The 24,024-nt window shown below is 37.6% G+C and overlaps 3 protein-coding genes across 3 annotated transcripts in view; 2 read left to right on the top strand and 1 right to left on the bottom strand.

Moving 5' to 3' along the window:
- Positions 1-396: 396 nt before the first annotated feature.
- pnpo (pyridoxamine 5'-phosphate oxidase) lies at positions 397-6,048 on the bottom strand. Its single transcript, XM_063893257.1, has 7 exons — positions 5,824-6,048; positions 4,890-5,014; positions 4,706-4,805; positions 4,238-4,291; positions 4,012-4,140; positions 3,861-3,931; positions 397-1,807 (listed from the first exon to the last, which is right to left on the bottom strand). The coding sequence occupies exons 1-7, from the start codon at positions 6,046-6,048 to the stop codon at positions 1,642-1,644; spliced, it is 870 nt and encodes a 289-aa protein (XP_063749327.1). The 3' UTR covers positions 397-1,641.
- An 814-nt stretch (positions 6,049-6,862) lies between these two features.
- Positions 6,863-10,484, top strand: mrpl10 (mitochondrial ribosomal protein L10). Its single transcript, XM_063892531.1, has 5 exons — positions 6,863-6,997; positions 7,197-7,366; positions 8,032-8,196; positions 8,620-8,764; positions 9,847-10,484. Exons 1-5 carry the CDS (start codon positions 6,958-6,960, stop codon positions 10,083-10,085), a joined length of 759 nt encoding a protein of 252 aa, XP_063748601.1. The 5' UTR covers positions 6,863-6,957; the 3' UTR covers positions 10,086-10,484.
- A 757-nt stretch (positions 10,485-11,241) lies between these two features.
- osbpl7 (oxysterol binding protein-like 7) overlaps positions 11,242-24,024 on the top strand; it is a 15,197-nt gene continuing 2,414 nt past the window's right edge. The window contains exons 1-20 of the mRNA XM_063892528.1: positions 11,242-11,481; positions 14,736-14,892; positions 15,477-15,620; positions 15,718-15,771; positions 15,853-15,966; positions 16,052-16,192; positions 16,299-16,395; positions 17,197-17,315; positions 17,418-17,507; positions 17,723-17,746; positions 18,542-18,692; positions 19,318-19,424; positions 19,517-19,685; positions 20,499-20,645; positions 20,725-20,861; positions 21,465-21,602; positions 22,503-22,566; positions 22,699-22,777; positions 23,499-23,643; positions 23,757-23,907. Coding sequence (XP_063748598.1) covers positions 14,773-14,892; positions 15,477-15,620; positions 15,718-15,771; positions 15,853-15,966; positions 16,052-16,192; positions 16,299-16,395; positions 17,197-17,315; positions 17,418-17,507; positions 17,723-17,746; positions 18,542-18,692; positions 19,318-19,424; positions 19,517-19,685; positions 20,499-20,645; positions 20,725-20,861; positions 21,465-21,602; positions 22,503-22,566; positions 22,699-22,777; positions 23,499-23,643; positions 23,757-23,907 — 2,191 coding nt within the window. The 5' untranslated portion in view covers positions 11,242-11,481; positions 14,736-14,772. The remainder of the gene's footprint in view (positions 11,482-14,735; positions 14,893-15,476; positions 15,621-15,717; positions 15,772-15,852; positions 15,967-16,051; positions 16,193-16,298; positions 16,396-17,196; positions 17,316-17,417; positions 17,508-17,722; positions 17,747-18,541; positions 18,693-19,317; positions 19,425-19,516; positions 19,686-20,498; positions 20,646-20,724; positions 20,862-21,464; positions 21,603-22,502; positions 22,567-22,698; positions 22,778-23,498; positions 23,644-23,756; positions 23,908-24,024) is intronic.

Raw genomic sequence — 24,024 nt, 5'->3', positions numbered from 1 at the left:
CTTAATCTTGGTTTCAGGTTACAAGTGTTTTTATTCACCTGAGCCTGTGTGTGCTGGATGGTTTTGTTGTCATGGTGACAGTAAACAGACACTGACATTTGATATGCAGTGCTGTGCAACAACATTTTGTTATATGGCTTTTATTACTTCAGTGCTGACTAATGCTGGCCACTCAAGACAAATCCACTAATCAGCTGGTTTGGCTTAAAGGGCAACTTGCAGGTTAATAAATACATTTTTAAAAAACTAATTTTATATTTAACCTTTCCTGAAAAAGACCATTTGAAAAATTGTTGCAGAATTTTATCTTTGACTTTGTCTCATGACTATTAATGATTGTTTTTGTTGTGTGTAGGTGCTGCCATCTGCTGGCCAAACATGCACTCAGTCCTCAGCTACAAATTAAACTTTATTACTGGCTTTTCTATCAATTCAAAATAACATTCTCATCTTCCATCAGTAAACAATAAACACCAGTATAACTCTCACATAGCGCAACATGTACATGATACACACGATAATTGGCACAATTCAAATCGTCAGCTCTTTTAATCTCATTGTTAAAAGGCAGTTAGACCCACTGTCTGATTGCTGCTATTTATAATGAATCAAACTCTAAGTAGTTACACTGTATTTTACAAGCCCTATAGTTCCCTCTTATTCCCTAGAAAAACACAGATAGATGCTTGTTAATTCATATGGTGTCTCATATATAATACTTATTAGAAGGAAAAATGTAGGCAGTTGTCCGATACACTTCCAATTATTTTATAAAAATAATCAATTGAAGAATTTAAGAAAGTGCTGAGGATGTTTGATACAATGAAACCTACAATCAAAACAACAAAAAAACAAACAAACAATGAATACACTCCGAGGCCCCCTTATTCGGTACGCTTGTACAATGTGTCACAATTCCATGTTGCAGCTCTGCCATGCATTTTCATAAAATGCTATTTATGAAAATGTGTACATTTTGAGTTGTTAATGTATGTATATAGAAGAAATACGTGGTGCCTCCATTACTTCTCTACTTTATAAACATCATAAAAGTAGACTTGGCAGCTCGCTTTTCAATTGCGTTAGATTGTCAGGCGTAAGTGAAAGTGGCCACTGAGTGTATTTATTTGTTAGACATCAATAACTGCCTACATATATTTTCCCCTTTAATTAGCATATTATATTATTTATTTTTTGTCAACTTTCCTCGAACTTATTAGGAACAGACCTGTGAAAATCTAAGCATTAAAGATTACTGCAACTTTGAGGGTTGCATCAATGGTACAGATTGTGCATTTTAAGATATAGGACACAGTATTCACGACGTTAAGACAACACATAGCATGTTCCTGTCAATCATTATTTGGCACGTCCAGGTTGACTTTGCTCTTTTTCTGTAATCCATAATTTGTGTTTTTGTTTCATAAAGACAAGGAAAATGTTGAGTTGTAAAGTAAGAGCAGCACACCTCAAATATGTGAACTGACAAAGAGAACAAGGAGAAGACACAAGACAGCTTGCTTGTAAATAAATCCTACACACAGTAGCACCTATGAAATCAACATTGAAGTACCTAGAGAGGAGCTCTTACTTCCAGTGAGGTGAACACATTTTATCATGAATGATAAGTTGAGGTACTTTTCATGGGGAGAGTCGCTGGTACACCCAGCCTCCCTCTGCAGTGTGCTGAAACTCCCCCAGCTCGGTCTCTCCCTCTTTCGGCCGGGTGAAGACGATGCGGTCGTGCAGCCTGTTGGTCTGACCCTGCCAGAACTCTATCAGGAAAGGCTTGACGATGTAGCCACCCCTGTTCACAATGGACAGTTAGAATATTTGAATCAGGAAATTATGAGTAAGCATTGTCTTGATATGTATATGAGAAATAATCCTGTGGGTTACCAATGTTGAATATATAAATATATATATATTCATAAAAGCATAAAATGACAACAAGGTGTGGGATAAGTTGGCATGACTATGAATAAAATATAATATAGCACTATGGAATGAGTAATACAAATGTATACATAAATAAAAATAAAGCACTAAATTCATACATGCAAGAGCAGATGCATGTGAGTGGCCAGTTTATTTGCTTTATTGCTAAGAGATAGATAAGGTTTTCCTAGTTTTAGATAAAGCAACGGGGTTGTTTGACTAATACATACAGGTGCATCTCAATAAATTAGAATATCGTGGAAAAGTTCATTTATTTCATTAAGTAAATAAAAAAAATTAAACTCATATATTATATGGATCCATTACATACAAAGGGAAATCTTTCAAGCCTTTATTTGTCTTAATCTTGATGACTATGGCTTACAGCTAATGAAAACTCAAAAATCAGTATCTCAGAAAATTAGAATACTGTGAAAAAGTTAAATATTGTAGACTCACGGTGTCACTCTAATCAGCTCATTAACTCAAAACACATGCATGGTTTCTTAATCTGGTTCAGTAGGCTTCACAATCATGGGGAAGACTGCTGACTTGGCAGTTGTCCAGAATGCACTCATTGAAACCCTCCACAAGGAGGGTAGGCCTCAAAAGGTCATTGCTAAAGAGTGCTGTATCCAAGCATATTCATAGAAAGTTGAGTGGAAGGAAAAAGTGTGGTAGGAAAAGGTGCTCAAGCAACAGGGATAACCGCAGCCTTGAGAGGATTGTCAAAAAAAGGCCATTCAACAATTTGGGGGAGCTTCACAAGGAATGGACTGAGGCATCAAGAGCCACTACGCACAGACGCATCCAGGACATGGGCTACAACTGTCGCATTCCTCGTGTCAAGCTACTCCTGAACCAGAGACAACGTCAGAAGCATTGTTGCTCAGTGGTCCAAAGTCCTCTTTTCAGATGAAAGTACATTTTGCATTTCATTTCGAAATCAAGGTCCCAGAGTCTGGAGGAAGAGTGGAGAGGCACAGAATCCACGTTGCTTGAAGTCCAGTGTGAGGTTTCCACAGTCAGTGATGATTTGGGGGGCAATGTCCTCTGCTGGTGTTGTTCCACTGTGTTTTCTCAAGTCCAACGTCAACGCATCCATCTACCAGGAAGTTTTAGAGCACTTCATGCTTCCTTCTTCTGACAAGCTTTATGGAGATGTTGATTTTGTTTTCCAGCAGGACTTGGTACCTGCCAACACGGCCAAAAGTACTAAGACCTGGTTTAATGACCACGGAATTACTGTGCTTGATTGGCCAGCAAACTCACCTGACTTGAACCCTAGAGTATCTACTTTGTATTGTCAAGAGGAAGATGAGAGACATGAGACCCAAAAATGCAGACGAGCTGAAGGCTGCTATCAAAGCAACCTGGACTTCCATAACACCTCAGGGGTGCCACAGGCTGATTGCCTCCATGCCACGTCGCATTGATACAGTCATTCATGGAGTGCATACATATGAACATTCTTTTCAGAAGGCCGACATTTTTGTGTTCAAAATCGTTTTTTTTATTGGTCTTATGTAATATTCAAATTTTCTGAGATACTGATTTTTTGGGTTTTCATTAGCTGTAAGCTGTAGTCATCAAGATTAAGACAAATAAAGGCTTGAAATTGTTCACTTTGTGTGTAATGAATCCATATAATACATGACTTAAAAAAAATTTGACTTAATGAAATAAATACTTTTCCACGATATTCTAATTTATTGCGATGCACCTGTATATCTATAAACTAAACTGACCTGAGCTGGAATTAACAGACTGGTATGAAATGTCTTTTATCCAACTCTCTGCAAGAAAATAAGCACTATTGCTATAAATATAAATTATGGATTCTTGCAGGTGAAATGTGACAAAGTTCCCTCATCTTTCACATGATTTTAAGATGTTAAAACGACAAGTGGTCTGATGCTCACCAGTAATCGGGCATAGGCACATCTGTGTCTTTGTACTTCTCCTCCAGCTCTGCATTCTTCTGCCTTAAATACTAAAAAGACAAGACAGTGAAACTTGAGCCTTTAGCGCATTTACCTACAGTACATATCACAGTCAAGTTTGGGTTCTTACATCTCTGTTAAGAACCGAAGTGCTTTGTCGGCTCACAACGGCCCCGATCTGGCTGCTCTTTGGCCGGGAGTGGAAGTAGTCACAGGAGCTCTGGAAGGGGATTCTCTCCACATTGCCCTCAATGCGAATCTGCAGAGCAGAATTATGTATGAACATCCACTGTGAGAAAATCTTTTGAAATATTATAAATAGGGCAGAATTTAATGAGAAGTTTACGGATGCTGACCTGTCTGTTAAGGGGTTCCCAGTAAAAGACCAAGCATGCATAAGGATTGCTCTCCTGTGGACAAATAACAGAACAGAAGGCAATAAGTAAAAACTAAATATAATAATTGATACTCAAGCTACTGCAACAACTAAACAGTGAAAGAGTCAAATCACATACACATTGTCTAATTTAAAAATCAATTGTGCATTAACTTTATTTTCACCAAGCTCTTACATAAATATCTCATTTTTTTAAAATAATGTTTTCCGCACAACTGTGTTTGCCATACTGTAATGATTGTAGAGACCGATTGTCTGTATGTGACAAAACATGACATTTATAATTGATGCACTGGGAATTCAGACAGCAACAACTGTATATCTTATGATTGGAATAAAAATGTAACTGTGTAAACATCAACCTTTCATTGTGTTCCAAGGTCACAAAGAGCCTGGACAGTTGCTGTCAGTCAATGGAGTAACTCACCAGCTCAGAACCTTTCCTGCTCTCGTAGTTGGAGAAGAAACGGAAGCCCTCGTTGCTGTAACCTTTCAGGAGCACCATACGAGCAGACGGGCGTCCATCTCTGTACAGACAGGCAGGGATAAGGTTGACATTAGACATTAACAAAATGAAAATACATTTCATTTTGAGAGTTTGTGTTACCTACTTGGTGGCTGTGGCGATGCACATAGCATTTGCCTCTCCAACTTCAGGGCACTTTGTGGCTTGATCAAACCAGTTCCCAAACTGAGTGATCGGGTCAAGAGATACAAGCTGACTCTCCTCAAAGCACTGGGAACCAAAGAAACAATCATATGTGAATGTTCTGAGAAACAGACAATGGTGGAATGTATTTACTCAGGTAGTGTTACAATTTGTGGCACTTGATTAGAGTATTTCCATTTTGTGCAACTTTACCTCTACTCTACCACATTTTAGAGGGAAATATTGAACGTTTTAATCCTCAAATGTGTTTGACAGCTATTGTTGCAAATCACTTGGTCCTTTTGAGTGTGAGTGTTTATGATAATCTAAAAGGATTTAGTGTTCCTCAATGACTGATTTTCATAGGACAGCAATACAGCTACAAACATATGTCTTATTTACAGAATATGATACATCCTGCATTATCTACAGCACTAAAATGCACCATGCACATGACTGCAGCAGTAATATTATTCCAATAACATAACTGACTGATAATGTTCCTTTAAATAGATAGCCTACTTTTACTTAAGTAAGGTTTTGGAAGCTTTTACTTTTAGTTTAGTGTATAGTCTGGGAGTAGCTCTTTCACTTTGATAAATGATGTAAACACTTCTTCTAACACTAAAACAGACACTGCTAACCCTCTAAAAACCTCATGCAGACCTTTCTGACTGAGCCAACCAGTGTCACTGTTTTTGGATTACCTAGATTTGCTTATAGGTTGTAAAAGTCTCATGGTTTTTTTCAAGGATTCAACACAACCAGGTAGATATAGAAACACACATATAGCAGTGTTTTTCCACTTTCATTGACCTTAAATTATAATAACCTTGCAGTTACACAATTTCTGATGTTATATGGCTCAGTGTATTTCACCCTGACAGGTAACTCACGTCCTCATCTCCTTTGTATTTCTTCCTCATGTTACTCAGGTCCATGTTTGAGTCCTCGCTAGATGATTTCCTGCAGAAATTCCGTGCACAGACGCGTTGTTGACCCGCTGTCAGAAAGGCATGAGACAGAGGTTTTCTAAGGAATAAACTGCTCTGCCTCAATAATAAATTCACACTGAGTATGCGCCTCATGCTTGTCAAACTGACGCTGACGTAACAGCACATCCTCCTTTACGTAAAACAGTCTGTTAGTTGTTTTTTAACTGGACCAAATGTTCGCAATGTGCATATCAAAATACATTTAAAAATATATTTCCACATGTTTACTTTTGTTATGAATAAATATAGAACGGTTTATGATTTAAATACAAAATCCGAAAAACTAAGAACTTGTGCTGCGTTCAAGTTGTATCTGTAATTACGAGAAACCCAGTGGGAGAAAAGTTCCCGCTATGTATTTTGATCAACCAGCATCTGTTCTTAAACGGTATTTGACATTTTAAAATCTATATAAATTATCTTGTTTTATTTTACACAATTAACATTAACCTTACATCTAGTTTGCATTTAGTTTTACACATTACATTATATTTTAATATTGTGGTATTAGTAATTTGTGGATGATTTCCACAAATAAATGTTTTTCAATCTGTATGTACTTAACATTTTTTAAAGTGCAATGACATGTTCTCAACATAATGTTTCAGAGAAATAAGAATGTGAAATAGAATAATAATACAAAGATAAAACAGACTTGGTATGAATACATTTCATAATATAAACTAAAACAAGGGGAAAATAATACAAAATATAACGCAAACATAATAGTACTAATGATAATAATGTCAAACAATAACAATAATATGAATAATATGTTGTAGATTAGACTTCAGTAATTTATTCACCCATAAAGAGTTAAACTACACTTTGACAGCTCAATTACTTTTATGTTTGTTTGAGATTTACAACACAATCCAATCAAATTGAGGATTATTTATGTTTTTCGCATTAATGTATAAACATGTTCCAATAATGACGGTTACACAATAATCTGTCGTGATTCTCTATTCTACGATATTGTTGAACGCAGCATTAGTGTCAACGTCATTTCCTAAAAACGTTTTCCTCTTAAAGATGGCGGCGACCTTGTGTGCAAAATTACTACCGAAACAGGGTAATTTAATGTTTATTCTGCCTTTCTAGCGTTTTCTTTGTGTCAGTTACAATTAACTACTGTCTTGTCTATCTACTATAAGCATGTTTAGCTACGTTTCAAATAAACACTCTGTTTTAGACAGGCTAGCTGGTGTTAGCAGGGCAGCCTCAGGTTTGTATTTCATGTTAGGAGATGTTTAACACTGTATGTCTTTCAGGATGGCATCCCCTTATACAGTGTGTTCGCCACGGCTCCAAGGCTGTGACTCGGCACAAGAGACCGATGCACTTTCTTAAACAGAAGCTGATGTCTGTCACACGTTACATTCCTCCCCCACGACCCATTCCTGTTGGAGCGTATCCACGACCAACCAGACAAGACCAGGAGGTAACAGTCACCCCCTTTTCATCATCTCTGTGACAGACATGAGGTATTAAGTGCTTGCATTTCCAGAGCTGGATGTCATTTTTACAATTTGGCGTGCAACGTTTATTGACAACAAAACAATACACTTACATAGGGGTGTAAAGGGTTGGTACATGTCCTAGAAATTGAGCTCTGTAATTCTGCACCACTTCCAAATAGAACTCTTACCTTTTTAAACAGTGAGGGTAAACACGTTTGTGGTGTTGTGCAATTAGGGTTTAATACCATGTTAAAGAAGTCAATTAGTTTAAATAATCTTAACATTTTTATTTCTGTTATTCCATACTTTTTCCAGTCGAAAACTTTTTTGAACCTTTTGTTTCCTAATGTGACACACTTACCTGTGATATCCTTAGGATTAACAGTCTGCAGCTCTTAAATCTTTAAAATAAGCCTCGCTCTTGAATGATTTGTTTCAGGATGAGTTGGAAAATGAAAAGCTGCTTGTGTTTACCTTCTTTTGCTGAATTGAATAAAGGGAATATTCATAATTATACCTTTACAAAAAGTGTTAGTATGGAAACTGAAACTTGGGTATCACATTGACATTAATTAGAATTTTTCCCACCAATATCTGTAAATAAATTAACTTCCATTGTCCAAACTCTTCTCTTTTATTCCACCAGGATACACCTTTCACGATACTCGTTAAGAAGAATTTGAACAGCGTGTTCCAGGAATCAAAGATGGTCGCTGTGGTGCAAAACAGTGGCAGCACTGCTGAAGAAATGATGCTTATCAAGTACAAACTTCATAAACATGGCATCACGGTGAAATTCTTCCCCAACCAGGTAATGCTTAATTGTTTTATTGGTGACTATTTTGTCCCTTTATATGTCAGAAAAGATAAACCCCCATAATGTATTTATCACTAATTCAAGGTATGCATGGGGAACTTACGGTTAATGATTACCTCATTTAAGATTGTTTGTGTTTACTAAAATGGATGTTTCATAAAAAAAAAAGTTAAAATGTAGTTCTAATACTATTTTACGAGGTTTAGGCATATTTTGATGATAATTGGGATATTTTAGGGAAACGAGCATAGCAATTCTTTCGATCAAATATACCAGGACCATGAGGTTGTACCTACTTTGCCGTTAGAAAGGACTATAAAATGTTTCTTGAAGTTGGTTACTAGCATTGTTTAATTGATATTACACCTGTTTAAAAAAAAGATATACTTGTCTAATCCTTAATCTTGCTTTTTAAAGGTGGTGCGTTCGTTCCTGAAAGACAGCCCTTATGCCAACATGGCTCCTCTATTCATTGGTCACACGGTTCTGTTCATTTGTAAAGAGCCGAAGGTGAAGGAGATGCTATCGACTATGAGGACCAGCCGCCATATGCTACTCCTGGGTATGTTTATCTTCTATGTCTGCATGGAAGGAAAAAACGTTGATATGCAGAGTGACAAACACCACACGCCAAGAAAATACACATTCATTTAAACAAAAAAAAGGCCCAAAATCCTAACAATGTAATAACAAAAGAATGGTACACCAAAAGACACTTCATTTAAAACCCTATAGGAGTGTGTTGGCCAAACGAAAGCATTGAGAAACACTGCTTTTTGACACTTAGTCAGAGTTTTAACGGTTTAACGGCTTGAAATGTAGAACAACTCGTTCGCAGTCCCTTCAGAAATTCAGTTTTTCTGTGAATAGTGTGTGAAACTGCTTTATTTAGAATACCTATTGGCTTTAATCTCCTGGTCCATTTGTTTTTAAGTGATGGTGACCTTTTTGAAAAATTCCGCTTCAGGTAAAATCTACATTATGTGTAAAGGTGAATTAGTCTCTTCCTATTAACTCTCCACTTACCTCAGTTAAGTTCAGGTTTCGCTCTCTGCACAGGCAGCTGGCTTTTGGCCTTGGGGTTTAGGTTCCCTAGTGTGAGGAGATAAGGTGGCGCCTGTGTTCTTAGGCTCTATGCATCAGCTGTGTTAGGAGATGACTTCCTTCTGTCTCCTGAATACAGATAATAGATAGACAGAATGTCTCTTATCTGACAGATGCCTTTTAGACCCTGCTTTCCTGTACGAAACGTAACTGGTTATGTCTTTCTGATTTTTCAGTGTCAGACATGAACTCAGTTTAGAGCGGTCATGTCTGCTACTTGTTTTCTGTTTTTCTTTGCTCCATGAACTCCAATCACAATGTTGAATGTTAAAGAATCCTTAATAGGAGAGATGGCCGCAAAAATATTATAAGGACAACGTTTCCCATGATCACACACTACTTCACGTCACAATCCAATTTTGTCTGTTCATTTTGTTCTGATTGAGTGCCAGAAAATAACATATTGTGCGTTTCATACACCTGGATCTCAATGCAGAGCAGCATGTTTTACTCTTCCTTACCTCCGCTGAAAAACATATGAAACAGATTTTGATAATTTAATTGCATCTCATCTACCCTGCATTGCTCATCCGTCAACAGGAGCCTGTATAGACAACACGCTGCTGAGTGCACAAGGGGTGGTGAGCTACTCCAAACTGCCGTCGGTGTCTGTAGTCCAGGGTGAGCTGGTCAGTGGGCTCACCCTGCTGACGTCCCAAACAGCCGCCATGCTGCAACGCCACCCGGCCCAACTCTCTGCACTCCTGCAGCAGCACGTCAGACAGCAGAGCTCGGACAACAGCTCGGAGGGAGCTCCTAAAGCACAGAAGGCTACGTAGAGCTGGAAAGGAAAAAAATGGACTGTTGTAGATTTCCAGCTGGTTGAAATTACAAGGAAACGTCGGGTTGGATGCATATATTGAATTTATTGTAATTTAGTGCCAAACAACTAGGCAGATTTTTAAGATTACTCCACAAAGAAAAAGTTGGTGGTTTACTCCATCTCAGATCCGTTTGATTGGTGTTAAATTCAATTAATTCAAACAATATGCAGCCACCAATAGGAGCACTGTGGCTGCTGTGAAAAAGGGTGCCTACAGACTTGACTGTTTTCAGTGCACCTCACCTCAACCATCAGTGGAAGTCTTGGATGGACAGAGCTGAAAAATGTCAATGTCTTTCATGCAATTCCTTAGTTTAAGGATATTGTCACACATAAATAAACTATTTAAACATAATGTATTGCTCAGTCTCTATTTTTGGATTCAAGAACCGCAGGATAAGTAAAAAATGCATAAAAAGGTGTAGTCTAGAGTACATTTTAGTTGCAAAATTTGATTCAGTGACAAGTTTTGTAAAGTGGTGTTACAAAAACCACTCCAGCCAAAATAAACACAAGTGGTCACATGTTAATCTAGGCCAGTTAGTCTATTATGGCCGCTTTCACAAGGCAGACGGACACTACTCAGGCCATCACTCCATATCAGAGGGGAAAAAAGAGGGAGCGTCAAACGGAATATTTTTATAAACAAAATGAATGTTCATGATTTAAGAATTTTGTTTTTATACTGTCTAAACATTTTAAATAATCTATTTGCAGATTTGCATTCATTTGATTGTTACAAAATTATACAAACTGCAGGCACCTGATATTGCAAACTATTAAGGTAATGATAAATAACAAAATAAATGTAATCTGCAGAGAATGATCAAAAAATAAGTAATTTACACCTCATATGGTTGTTTATTTGGATGTTTAATGTAAGTAGTGTAAGTAATGCTTTTTTCCCTTTAACACCACATTTGTGGTATGTTAAGATCTTATTTAAGATCTAGTCTTTGCTTTAAAGGAGAATACACTAGTTGAGTAGAGTGGCTGGCGTTACCCTCCACTACAGCTCTGCTTGACGAAGTGTAATCCAGCTAATGCGGATAACGCCCAGGACACATTGCGCACAGCGCGCGCCTCCTGCGCACATCTTTGGATCGGGGGGAGTCACCCACCAGCTGAGAGGGCACTGCCGGGGAGATTATGTGATCAGACTTGTTACTAATCTGTGGAAGTAACATTTAGTTTGACTTTTTGAACGGTTTTCGATGGAAAACAACTCTTTGTCTTCTTCTTCGTCCAAATTTTGATTCCCCGCAGCTTCTATATCGCCTGATGAGACACTGTTCGGATTTATCAGGTGCAGAGGACTGCAACAGATGATGAGAGAAGGGGGTTAATTTCAGGTAATACATCTTTCATGGCTTTTAAATCTTGGCTCGCTAAATTAAATTTGAATTCTGATGCGAATAACCTAACCAAACCATCCGAATATTTCGACAACTTAAATATTTAATATATAGCAGTAATATCTGTCGTGTATGCAGCCTGGCCCCTGCTTATATTGTTAAAAAACAACATGCATTTGGTTACAATAGTCTTCCTTTTCTCTGTGTGCTGGGTCAGGGACATCTTAATGGGCTTTAGATAAGAGCGCGTGCAGCCCTGAGTAGTTCACATGGGCCCTGAAGGACTTAAGGATGTGAGCTAGGAAACATTGCCACATACATGTAGGTCACGAGACAGGTGCATATGATAACCAATGGTAAATATAAAAGCTCGAAAAAACTCTAGCATTTTCAGGAAATAATTATATGTGAATTTGATGTCAGGTTAGACAGTGTTGGAGCAATTTTGCTACGTTGAGCCCCTGATAGTATGAGAAATGGAACAGGCTGTTAATAAGGAACCATTGTTGCTAAACCAGCATTGTGCGTTATGAGTTAATTGTCTGTCAAAAACTAGCAGAGAGTGTGTGACAGGCAACCTCTCACACGTTTACAGCTGACTGAACACAATATTCCTCCCTCCAAGTGATGTAAAAAGATACCTCATATTCTGGATTATAAACTTTGCAATTCGAGTAGGAAATGTCCACACCTTTTCATAATTATATGTCCCTTATCTTTAATTGGCAGCATTTGTTTTCCAAGAACCGAGATTATATTGCTGTAATCTCTGCATCCTACCCCCATTCTCTGGCACCATGCAGTTTGGTGACCGTTGCCAAAATGCATCCTTCAACTCAGCTGACTTTCCTTTTGTTGCCTCCCATTTGGGAGCTCTTGATCTGCTCTATTTTGGTTCAGACAAGATGAAATGTGGCATCCTGATCAAGAAAATAAGAGTCTTTGGACAGTCCTTTAAATACTTTATTGCATTTTTTCCCAATGCTTTGGAGTGGAGTTGATGCATATTTTATAAAGTGCATAACCTCAGCAGCACGCAGCTATGAAATCGATTTTATCTAGATTTTAAATAGAAGTTTGAAATGATAAGTTTGTAAAGGTGAGTTCCATTTGAAAAAGAGAAAACATTGTACTTTAGGTAAGTGCCTTGTGACAACGGTAATGTTACTTGCCATCCAGTGACATCCAAACCAAATTTTACTTACAAGGCCGAATATTCTTTGTTTTCCTTTTTTGACTAAGCAAGCTCAGAAACGTGTAAATCCTTTCATCCTGTTTCCACCACATGCTGTCATCTCTGAGGTCAGTTACTCTCATCCTCTCCTGCCTTTACATAACAGCAAGCCGGTCTGCTCCTGCCCAGATTTATAAGGAAATAAGTGCATGTAAGGCCTCATTCATTTTGGATCACTTGAGATGTCCTATATGGTTTAAAAGTCTTTAGTGATGATGTTTCAAATAAAGAAAATATCTGTACACTTATGTTTAAATATACAAAAAAAAACACAGACAAAATACAAATTAAAGAATGATAAAAAACGAGTGAATAAAATAAGGTTTACATATTAAATAATCACCCAAATATTGCATATGCTGGCCCATATAGACCAAAAGAAAAATGGCTCCTTTTTTCTCAATGCAAACCAATTGGGATCAGTGTCACACAAACATGTTGCTGTTATTGAAGCTATTGAAGCTCAAGTTTTGCTTTTGAAAAGTGCATAATGTTATTATCTTTCCAGGTTTATCTTAACAAGCAATTTATAAGCATTTTGATCAGAATGCTCCTGCTGTTATTGTGTTCAGCACGTATGCCAGTTTCTGTTGTATCAGTGATTCATGTCCCTTCATGTCCGAGAAGCTAAAAACAAACCCTGAAAAACCAATTAAGCAAAGGTTAGTAATCCTGTCCTTGCAGACAGTGTAGGCCGTGGTGTCATACAGTATCCTGTGTAATAAAGTTCATTCAGTGTTATTACATAAACAAGAGCCCAAATTACTAATTAATCAGTATTTGGAATAATTGTAATATCATTTCAAATAGCTCCCAACTCTTCTTTCAACATGTTTGATGAACTCTCTTTTGCCTAAATGCAATGATTTTTTTATGGAATAGAAGGTTAATATGTATTAACTACCCAAACTTTGTTCAAAACTGTTAGTGATGATTTCACAACACAGTAACCCCATCAATGACGCCATTATCACAGGCTGTTCCTGTTTTTACTCCTAACGCAGTATAAAGGAAAATGGTGGCAGCTGAAGGTTGTTTTTCTCTATATGTTAACTTGTAAAAAGAGACTTTAAAGCTTCATTTGCCTGTTAATGATTATCTCAAAACAAACTTCAATTTCAGATACAAAAATACTATATCACTTTTTGGCATGATATTGGCATGAATATATTCCTACATATTTCCTGTTCAGTGAAGTGCTTGGTGTGGGGGACTTTAGATCCACAGTGACCTGGATGAGGATGTACAACGTGTATCCAGGTAGTGATAACTGGATTACCCAGAGTCCCATCTCACCTGCTGCTCTGTTGAGCCTGTTTAACACTTTCACTTCGGTTACCTGCTTGTAAAGCTATCTCTTTGGAAATCATTATACAGCCTTTTGGTGAACGCTGTTTAACAAACAATCAACATAGAGGAGTAATTATCAAACGTTTTTTATTCAGAAAACCGTCCAACTTCTCAAATGTGAAGCTTTTCAGCTTTCCTCTGTTGTATAACATTGTTAAAAGAATAGTTTTGATAATAAATCTATCTCACCTATCTATCTCTCTATCATTGTAAATATTCTTCTCTCTTTTTGCACTATTTTATTTATCTTATTTGCACCATGTATGTTGAGTTGTTGGAGGAGCATGGGATATAAGATTTTCATTGCCAACATATACGTTGTATATGCTGTGCATATGACCAATAAAACCTTGAAACCTTGAAACCACCATGAGGCTAAACTTCTGATGACTATATTGATATATTATATCAGGGGCGTAGCTAAGTTTTCAAGTTTGGGTGGGCTTAGCCCAGAGGTGAGCTGGAGCTGTCTGTGTGGTAATGAGAGCATTAAACACTTTTTTTAAGGTGGGGGGAGTTTTGCACTGAGCAAGCCACTAACACCCATAGTGTTTTGTGCTGGTTGCATCTTCAATATATCACTCATGTTAGCCAGGTCCATGTTACCTGGCCTTAGTCATGGTGACTACGTATTATATCGTTAACAATATGATCTCTCCACAATCAGGCTATCAGGGAGGGGAGTCTGACGTCTCTGCACTGAAATGGAATCATACGGATCTTCACTCAACCGCACCCAGTCCCTTGCGAGCGGACTGGAGAAGTCCTCACCGAGATGGAAGCCCTCACATTCTCGGAGCAGCAGCACCGTGTCATCCAGACAGGTGAGTCACCGTTCACCTCAATAAAGGGGATTATGGGTATTCAATTTTAATTATTCCTTGTTTAAGGGGAGTTGCATGTCCGGACTTTATATCAGTTGCACTTCCACCAGGATAGTATGGGACTTTTGTTGTAAAATATCCTGTTTTTATTTTGTGTCACACTCGTTATTTTTAATGAAACCGCTGATATTAGTGATATGTGTCATACATACATATTTTCTAAACCTATCAAAATTCACCCAGAATGCACATTTTCAAACAACACTTAAAATAGTCTTACAATAAAATTATACCTGTTCGCAAATCTTATAGAATTGTGTTTTCGCATATTCAAAATTCAACAAAATACAAAGATTACTAATATGTATTAGATAAATAATGTGAAATAAAGAAAATACATATTAAAAAGTTCCTTTTTCTGTGCACATTTCAACAGAATATAAGGTTTCATCATGCTATTATATGAAAATCTGACAAAAACATGTCATAGTATGTAAGATAATAAAAAAGAAAATGGGACTCACATTGGTTACCCAATTCATTTTTTGGGGTGTTTTGCTTTATCCTACCCATGCTTTTCATAGGTGATCAAAGACTGGGAGGTGATTGACGACCTTCAGGTAGAAACACAGCCAGGAGGGGAGAACCCTTCTGATATGACCATCCCAGGGATCTGTGAGGGATATCTCCTGAAAAGGAGGAAGTGGCCACTGAAAGGTTGGCACAAGGTGAGAAAAGCTTCCACTCTCTCATTTTGTATGTCAATATTTATTATTAATGAAGGAATCTGTTCTTAAGCAGATGATGTTTGACCTTTTATTTCAGCGATACTTTGTCTTGGAAGCAGGGTACTTGCGTTACTCCAAGAATCAACATGATGTAAGTGAACATTGCATTTAGTAAAAGGATCTTATTCCTACTTGATATAAAAAATGACCTAGATTCATTTCCCCTCATAAGGTCACCATTGGAAGAGTCCAGGGCTCTTTAGATGTTAGTCTGGCAGTCATGACGGTAAACAAGAAGTCCAATCGGATTGACTTGGATACAGGAGACATTCTTTACCACTTAAAGGTAAATATACATATTTTTCAAACAAAACAATCTCTTTGGGATCAGAATTCAAAAGCTTAAAACGTGCACTTCTTGTTCCTCCAAGGCAAAGAGCCATGAACTGTTCTACATTTGGTTTACCAAGCTGCAAGCCCACCGCCTGTACAAGAAGGCGTCTCATGGTCACAGCGGCATCCTCCTCACACATGGAATTGCGGCTGGACAAGCTCAGAGAAATGGAGATTTGGTGATTATAAAATAAGAGTTGTTTTATACTGCACCTAACAGAACGATGTTTAAAAGTGACTCATATTAACCCTGTGTCCTCTTTCCATCTGTATTTTGGTTATCAGAGCTCTACAGAGATGCTGCCCTCAGCTAACACCGCTGTGAACAGCAAAGTGTCGGCCTGGCTGCAGCACAGTCACAACCCAGACACCTGTGTGCAAGGTAGTTTTCATATGTAATATATATTAAATATATTATATATGATATATTAATTACTTACCCTGTGTTGCCTTTAATTCGTAAAGAAACTGTTTTTTGCATGTTTCAATGATAAACAAGAATCCAAAAGTGTTGATGAACTGAAGTAAAGGGGGCCACAGTACTGTACATAGTGAGACTGTTCATGAAACAATGGTTAAATAATGTGGATTTAGACAAAACCTAAATATACTGACTGGTTGGGAGAGTATATAAAAACATTTTTTATAAGAGTTTGAGACTTTTTCTTAGTTTTAAGTTTTCTTCAAGAAATCAAGGTAACAATGGGTTATTCATTGACATACAAATCATTAATATGGGCATGTAATATTCTGTTAGAGGCAAACATTTGTGTCTCCACAGGGAGTTCCGCAAAATCGCCCAAAATGTCCTCATTTAATATGGCTTGAGTTGCATTGTGGGTAATGTAGGCAATGTGTTGAAAGTTTGGAATCAATACAAGAATATTTCTAGTTCTGATACATTTCAGATTGATTTGATCCTTTTTTTATGTCCATGCTATATCTGACTGTTATAGGTGACATAATATTAAGATGCTTAATTACATAAAGTATCTGTCATTTTAAAATTTAGAAGCTCTTGAAATGTACTGAACTGCTATAATATATAAAAGTACCCACAAACTGTACTCACATTTATTTTTTCTCTGTAAGTGTAGATGTTTTTAAGACCAATCATATCTAATGAGTTTGTCACCGAAACTCTTTAAATATATATTAATATTTCCCTCTGGTTTTCCTCCAGAGCTAAATCGTTGCCATGTGGATATCTCAGAGATAAACCGGTTAATCCAGAAGCTGCAGTTGTTGGAGGCGGGCCAGGCTGTCAATAACGGAGACCTGAGGCGCATCATTAGCACACAGGTACACTGCTCTTCACATAGAGGCAGCATCTCACAAAAGTAAGATAATTGATGATAATATTATATAATATATTCTTTTGTTTTTGTTTTAATAATGCTATAGAATCTGTTGCTTGAGAAGCCAAAAAAGCAGAGGTCAGGGAAGATTTGGAGCCACTCGCGCACATTATCCAGAGTTGAGGCCCTAGGAAAGGTAAGAATGCTCTGTAACTTATTCACAATTAATATTTAGACAACAAGATATCATGATGGTTCAATATTATTTCTTTTCATTTCATTCATTTTTCAAGTTGATTTAAATTACGCATTGAATGAAATCATTAATTGATTATTATACTGATAATTATCTTATAAGATATTGAATTTAAGTATTCGACCTCCCATCCCTCCTCTTTTTCTAATTCAAAGCCTATCCGTGGGATGACTAAATCGGTGAGTTGAAAATGGGCATTCAATTCATTGTTGATTCAATGTTCTCCATTTACACACAGTAGCATCCTGAAAAACAATGATGATGAATGATGTTTGTGTGTTTTCAAGTGTGGTAGACTCCTTACCTCTCGAACACGTTTTGTTTCCCCCACAGAACAGGGTATAGAAATGCAATGAACTAGAACATTTCAGTAAATTAAAGATCAATGACGTAAACCTCAATATTTTTTTAGATGCTAGATTTTTAATGCTGTTTAGTTGGTTATCTATCCTAGACGGGGGATAGTCATAGTACTGCAGGCTCCTTTATTATTAAACATAATAATAAAGGAGCCTGGTGGGACCGAAAACCTACAGGGCTGAGATACTGGAGGTCCAATCCATCAACCTGAAATAAAGTCCAGTATTAGATTGTACCAGATCGACCACAAACATTAGCCTCTCCCTGTACAATCTTATCTGAATATTTCCTTACATTACTGTCATCTAGAGTTTGGAGACTATTTCCTCTACCTCTTTGTCTTCCCACTATTTCCCCTTCTGCTTAAGAAACTGTTAAGCCTCTTTAAAGTCCTCCTCCCTGCTTCTAATGGTATTTCACCTAAGGAGCTCTCTGAAGAAGTAAATGATGTATGATTAACATTTTATCTTAAGCTTAACATAGTCTTAATTGAAGGGTCATTTTAAGAAAATATCATTATTCTGAGGTTCCTAAAAAGTTAATGCTTGGAGCAAATTCTTTTTTGTTTTGCCAAACTAATAGTCTTTTTACTAATTTTCTGTTCCCCTTCATAGCTGTCCTCCAGTCACCTGAGCAGCTCGCCTCAGCTCGGTGCTTCAGTCCCCTCGATCCCGGACTACGTCTACTCCCAGCTGACCCCTCCCACTGTCACATCACCTGAGGGCAAGAAAATCCACCAGGACATCTGCACCATATCGCTACGAGGTCAGAAAAACACATACATGCATTTTAAAACTCAGGAAAACAGGGTTCTTGCAAGGTTCTGTTGTAGATAGATGAGCACAATCCAAGAGAAGATCAGACTGTCCACATTAGTATTCCTCTTTACACTTTTACTCCTGTGTCCTTGTCATTTTGTTTTATAATTATTTTTTAAGATTTAGTGGACCAGATTAGGCCATTAGGCCAATTTTGTTTGCCTTAAATTTGGGCTTGTTAGTCAAATCTTATTCAAAGAAAAGCTCAACTATCATAGTCTAGTTTAAGCCAGTAAAAACAGTTTTAGTCACTGATTATACATTCATCACCTTGTTTTTCCTCCTAAATTCTGGTGTTTTTATTGGTCAATTTAACTTAAGTAAATACATTATTCGTAGTACTTCTGTTACTTCTAGTTTCATTTCTTAACAACATTTGAGTACATTTTGTTCCACAATATTGCATGTTGATATCTTCACACTTAGTTTTAAATGACATGCCTTCTTGTAAAAAAAAAAGATGGTTGACAAACATATTTTTTCATAGTTTTAATGAAAATGTTCTAGAGGTTCAGTTTAAAATAAATGTGAAACGAATTTCCCCTGAGACTTCTCTTCTCTTTCCTCCTCAGTGCTTGCATCTCTGAAGTCAGTGCATGAAACTCTGTCCCAGGAGAGGCAGAAGCTGCAGGGTATCTGGGAACCTAACAACCTCCACCAGTCTAACACATTAGCAGAGGTAAGATTCATGCTGCACCTCCCATCTGGATCTTTTAGAACATATTCCCGATGGGTTTTGATTGCAGTTTTTTTGTTCCTCTTTCTGGATAGCCTGCAGAGGCGTCGCACCTATCCCACCGGCCTCCCTCAGTGGCAGATTCGGCTGCAGAGTATTTTGATGCCAATGCTGACGTGATTTGTGACGGCTCCTCTGAGGTGTCTGATGAATCAGGACTCAGTGATGGAAGCACAACCAACTCTGAGCCAGAGGAAGGACATGGTGGGCACACGTACACAAATGACTGACTATCAATCGTACATGAGATATGAGGATAGGAGGATCAAAACATCTGTTAGATATTGTAATCAGTTTAATCTATTTTTGATTGCTTAGCAAACCTAAAACAAGCTTGAATTGTTTTTTTCCTGTTAACTTTAAACTTTGTTGTGTTCGTAAAGACCTTTTCCAATCTTAAGTGTTTAAGTCTGAACATGGATCATTTTTTTCTTTGAGCGCTCTACAGTGCAGTGTAGTGCTACATTCCCCCCCCCCCCCCCCCTCATGTCACAAGCACTTTAAATTAAAAAAGGTGACAAAGGGAAAGAATGCTGTGTATAATTAAGTGAAATGTGGACATAAAATGGACAGACAGACTTTGTGGAACTGGGTGAGAGAAGGGAGGGGCGTGTATACATGAACAGAGTAAAACAGTCTTTCTATTTTCTTTAACTTCTGTACACAACTAAATCTATATGCCTTTTCCGAATTTTCCAACTCTACTCCTTTGAGATGGCGAGAAAAAAAAAAAAGAGACGAGAGCGAGGGATTCATTAAAAAAGAAAAGTCAACAAATAAGGAAAACCTCGAACTCGACTCAAAAAGGAATTTAAAAACCCAGTACGATTGTTTTGACTAAAGCCAAATCAAATGAAATAAATAATGAATGTTTATAGCTAATTAGCAATTGTTACTCAAGATGGTAAACATGGTAGACATTACACCTGCTAAACATCAGTGTATTAGCGCTTGCTAAATTAAACTAAACAGAGCTTTTTCTATGTTACATATTATCTAATTTCACTGTCATTACAGCATCAGCCACCAGGAAGTACCGTGCAAGCATTCACAGAAGTCCCAACAGTGATGTTCCCAAGAGTACCGGCCAGCGAACTACGCTGCCTGCTCAATGTCCGGACAACAGCCACGTAGGCCTCATGGCTATCCTTTACAATAACATAGGCAAGTCTCACCACTCTGCAATTACATAGACATTTTTTAAAGACAGTTAGCAGTTTTCTAATGTACTCTGTGTCCTCAGGTAAAGACCTGGCTCGGGTGTCCATGCCTGTTCCCCTCAATGAGCCTGTTACCCTGCTGCAGAGGCTGTGTGAAGAGCTGGAGTACAGTGAGCTGCTGGATACTGCCAACAACACAGCAGACCCCTACCAGAGGATGGTAAGAATAATATCAACTATAAGACACATTGGGGAAAACATGTCACCACTGTATTATAACTTAACCAGGGTTGTTGAAGATGCACCTGCTAAGAAGAATGTTTCACTAAAATATAATCAAGACTCCAGTCTAGGATTGCATGATTCAATCTAAATGCAGTTCAGCTGTCTTTACTCTTTTAACATCGACCAAAAATGAATGTATAAGATATGCTTCCTGTTTCGTTGCTGCACACTCAATGATCCAGCAGTGATAACATCATATATATATTTGTTTTAAATAAACAACAAGGAGGGATATGAAACAACTAACAACAATGTCAATTTCCCAACTTCATCGTCCTTTCTCTAGACAAAGTTGAAACAAACTCAGAGACAAATAAAACAAAGTAGATGAGCGTGAGAGATCAGGGAATGGAAATGTGTGCAATATTTGTATACATTTTTAAATAAAAAACTGATCTTGATGAAGCAAACTGAGAGACAAGATACCTAAAGGAAGCGAAGTTGGCATAAACAAAAGGAAAAGTTACTTTTGTTTTCTACATTGTTTGCACAAATTACAGATGAAACAAAATGATTCATGTTCTCTTATTTCTTACAGGTTTACATTGCTGCCTTTGCTATCTCTGGTTACTCCACTGCGACGTTCAGAAACCGCTACAAGCCCTTTAACCCGGTGCTGGGGGAGACCTACGAGTGGGTCAGAGAGGACCGGGGCTTCAGCTACATCAGTGAGCAGGTATCTCAGGAAGAACCTCACTAACACATTCATTACAGGATGTCTGATTCAGGAAAAATATTTAAGAGCTCTGAGTGGCCAAATGCATGGGACTGAAGATGATTAGGCTGACTATGGGGAATTACCATTTATCCCCCATAATCCCCTCTGGGTAAATTAAGATGAATCACCCTTGGTGTAATGGAGCAGCTCAGACACATAGCGCTGCACAAATCAACACAGAGTGATTTATGGCTGTAATAAAATAACGGTAACTAATCATGTTATCAAAAATTAAAAACACATCATTTATCGTGGAGCGAAAATGAATTAAATGACTGTCTTTGACGAAGCAACTCGTCTCTACAACAGTAGAAGTAATGCAGCTATTAGAAAAATATAATTTCAGGGAGGCACATTGACATTTAAGTGACTTATTATACAGTCACTATTGTGTATTTCTAAACACGTTTTACTGTGATGCACAGTCATCAGTTAAGCAATACAGTATTTAAGTTGGCTTCTGCTAATATCATTGATTATAATTCATGGTATGTGGTCAGAAGTAGCGCTCCTAATTCTGTTGTATTCTCAATCACAATAAGGGCTCTTTATGTTGTAATACAGGTGTTAACAAAGCCAATGGTTACATACGGTAATTGTGGGTAATGTAGTCCCCAGGTTTTAAAACGGAGGCATGGCATGAAAAAGATGATATCTCTGATTCTGCTTTTGAATCTGCTGGAGCACTTATTTAAGAGAAATGCACAAAAACAAACACAATATAATGTGTATCTCATATGTTTAAACGCTCAACTCAAATGATAGCTAGTGTCTGTTCAATGCAGCAGCTTTTTATCTCTCTAGCTTTCATTCTTTAATACTCAGAAAGTCTCTGTATGATTATTTTTTCATCACAAGGTGTGCCACCATCCCCCCATCTCTGCCTGTCATGCTCACTCAGAGAACTTTTCCTTTTGGCAAGGTGAGACGCTTCAGATTCCTGCTTACTTTCAGTTGGTCAATCTAAGGAATGTTTATCCTTTAACTTTGCTTTGGAAATGCATTTGAGTAGCTGCCTCGCTTACAACACTTGTTTATTTAAATTCCTAAACAGACCAGCGATGGAAAAATAAATTCTGGGGGAAGTCTCTGGAGATTCTGCCAACAGGGATGGTGAATGTGACTCTGTCAAGGTAAACAGACTGCGTGGCCTCTGTTAGGCATGACACTAGAACCATTAAACCTGATGGATTCAATGTGAGATACACAATACTTTATGTGAAGAGATCAATGTTCTCTACCATTGAAAATAAGTTGGGATCAATGAGACATGAAACACTTTTTAATGAGTATCACGTTTTTAAAATACGGTCAGTACAAACCTAAAAACACACATCCACATTTTTCACATGGCTTCCAGGACAAAGCGTTTAACTGTGTACATTTTATGATGTGATGCAATAATTATTGCATAATGAAGTTTTGGATTTTTATGATGTAGAAATTCCTAACATTTTTGGAGAAGCAACTTTATTCCTTTTTAGAATTGTACCTTTATTTGACAGAGAAACCACTTGGGGGGCAGGGGGCAAAAGAGTGGTAAGACATGCAACAAATGTCCCTTGCTTGATTTGAACTAGGGACGGAATAAAAATACCTTATTTTGTAGATTTGTCCAAAACTTAAAAATAAATTGTAAACATTTAATAAAAAACTAAAAACTCAATGTGTCCTCTTCAGATTTCTCATTCTCTCCAACCAAAAGCACAAACCCTGTGTTAATCAATTGATACAATTATATAAAATGATGTCAAACACTGAAAATGTTATAACAAAACAAACAAACACAAAGAATTCACATTTAAAAAACATATTTTTTGTTGGTAAATTGTTGAATTTTGGTGTTGTGTCCAGGTATGGAGACCACTATGAGTGGAACAAAGTAGTGACCTGCATCCACAACGTCCTCAGTCAGCAGCGCTATCTGGAGCATTACGGAGAAGTCACCATCAGCAACCTCAAAAGCAACGTCTGCACCTGCAAGATTACCTTTGTCAAGGTGAATTCAAAGACTTCCTGAAGACATTTTTTTAATGTCTTTAATGTTTATGCATGTGACTGTCTGGTTTGGTTCCACAGTATAACTCTTGACACATTTGTATTTTGATGTAGTCTCGTTATTGGGGTTCAGATACGAACAAGAATGAGGTGCAGGGCACGGTGCTAGACCAAACTGGGAGCGTCATTCACCGGTTTGGAGGTCTTTGGCATGAAGGCATCTTCTGCGACACTCTGCCAACTCCGAAATGCGTCTGGAAGCCAAGTAAGTCTTTGTTCTGTCGTGAGGGTTTAAGCGGAAGTGACCTGAAATGATCAAGCGTCCTGTTGCCCTAATTGCTAATCAGTGTAAGTCCAGGTGTCACATTCATGGAACAGTTCA

Source organism: Eleginops maclovinus, chromosome 10 (assembly GCF_036324505.1).
Source record: "Eleginops maclovinus isolate JMC-PN-2008 ecotype Puerto Natales chromosome 10, JC_Emac_rtc_rv5, whole genome shotgun sequence".
NCBI classification, from domain to species: Eukaryota; Metazoa; Chordata; class Actinopteri; order Perciformes; family Eleginopidae; genus Eleginops; species Eleginops maclovinus.
The sequence above is the reverse complement of the archived record's forward strand: the minus strand, read 5'-3'. Positions and strand labels throughout refer to the sequence as shown.

Bases quoted from the DNA above. Each gene is read 5' to 3' on its own strand.
- mrpl10 (XM_063892531.1), top strand. From the start codon at position 6,958: ATGGCGGCGACCTTGTGTGCAAAATTACTACCGAAACAGG. The intron at 6,998-7,196 runs GTAATTTAATGT...TATGTCTTTCAG, and splicing joins AAAATTACTACCGAAACAGG to GATGGCATCCCCTTATACAG. The intron at 7,367-8,031 runs GTAACAGTCACC...TTATTCCACCAG, and splicing joins CAACCAGACAAGACCAGGAG to GATACACCTTTCACGATACT.
- pnpo (XM_063893257.1), bottom strand. From the start codon at position 6,048: ATGTGCTGTTACGTCAGCGTCAGTTTGACAAGCATGAGGCGCATACTC. The intron at 4,141-4,237 runs GTCAGCATCCGT...TCTGCTCTGCAG, and splicing joins GGGAACCCCTTAACAGACAG to ATTCGCATTGAGGGCAATGT. The intron at 3,932-4,011 runs GTAAGAACCCAA...TTGTCTTTTTAG, and splicing joins CTTCGGTTCTTAACAGAGAT to TATTTAAGGCAGAAGAATGC.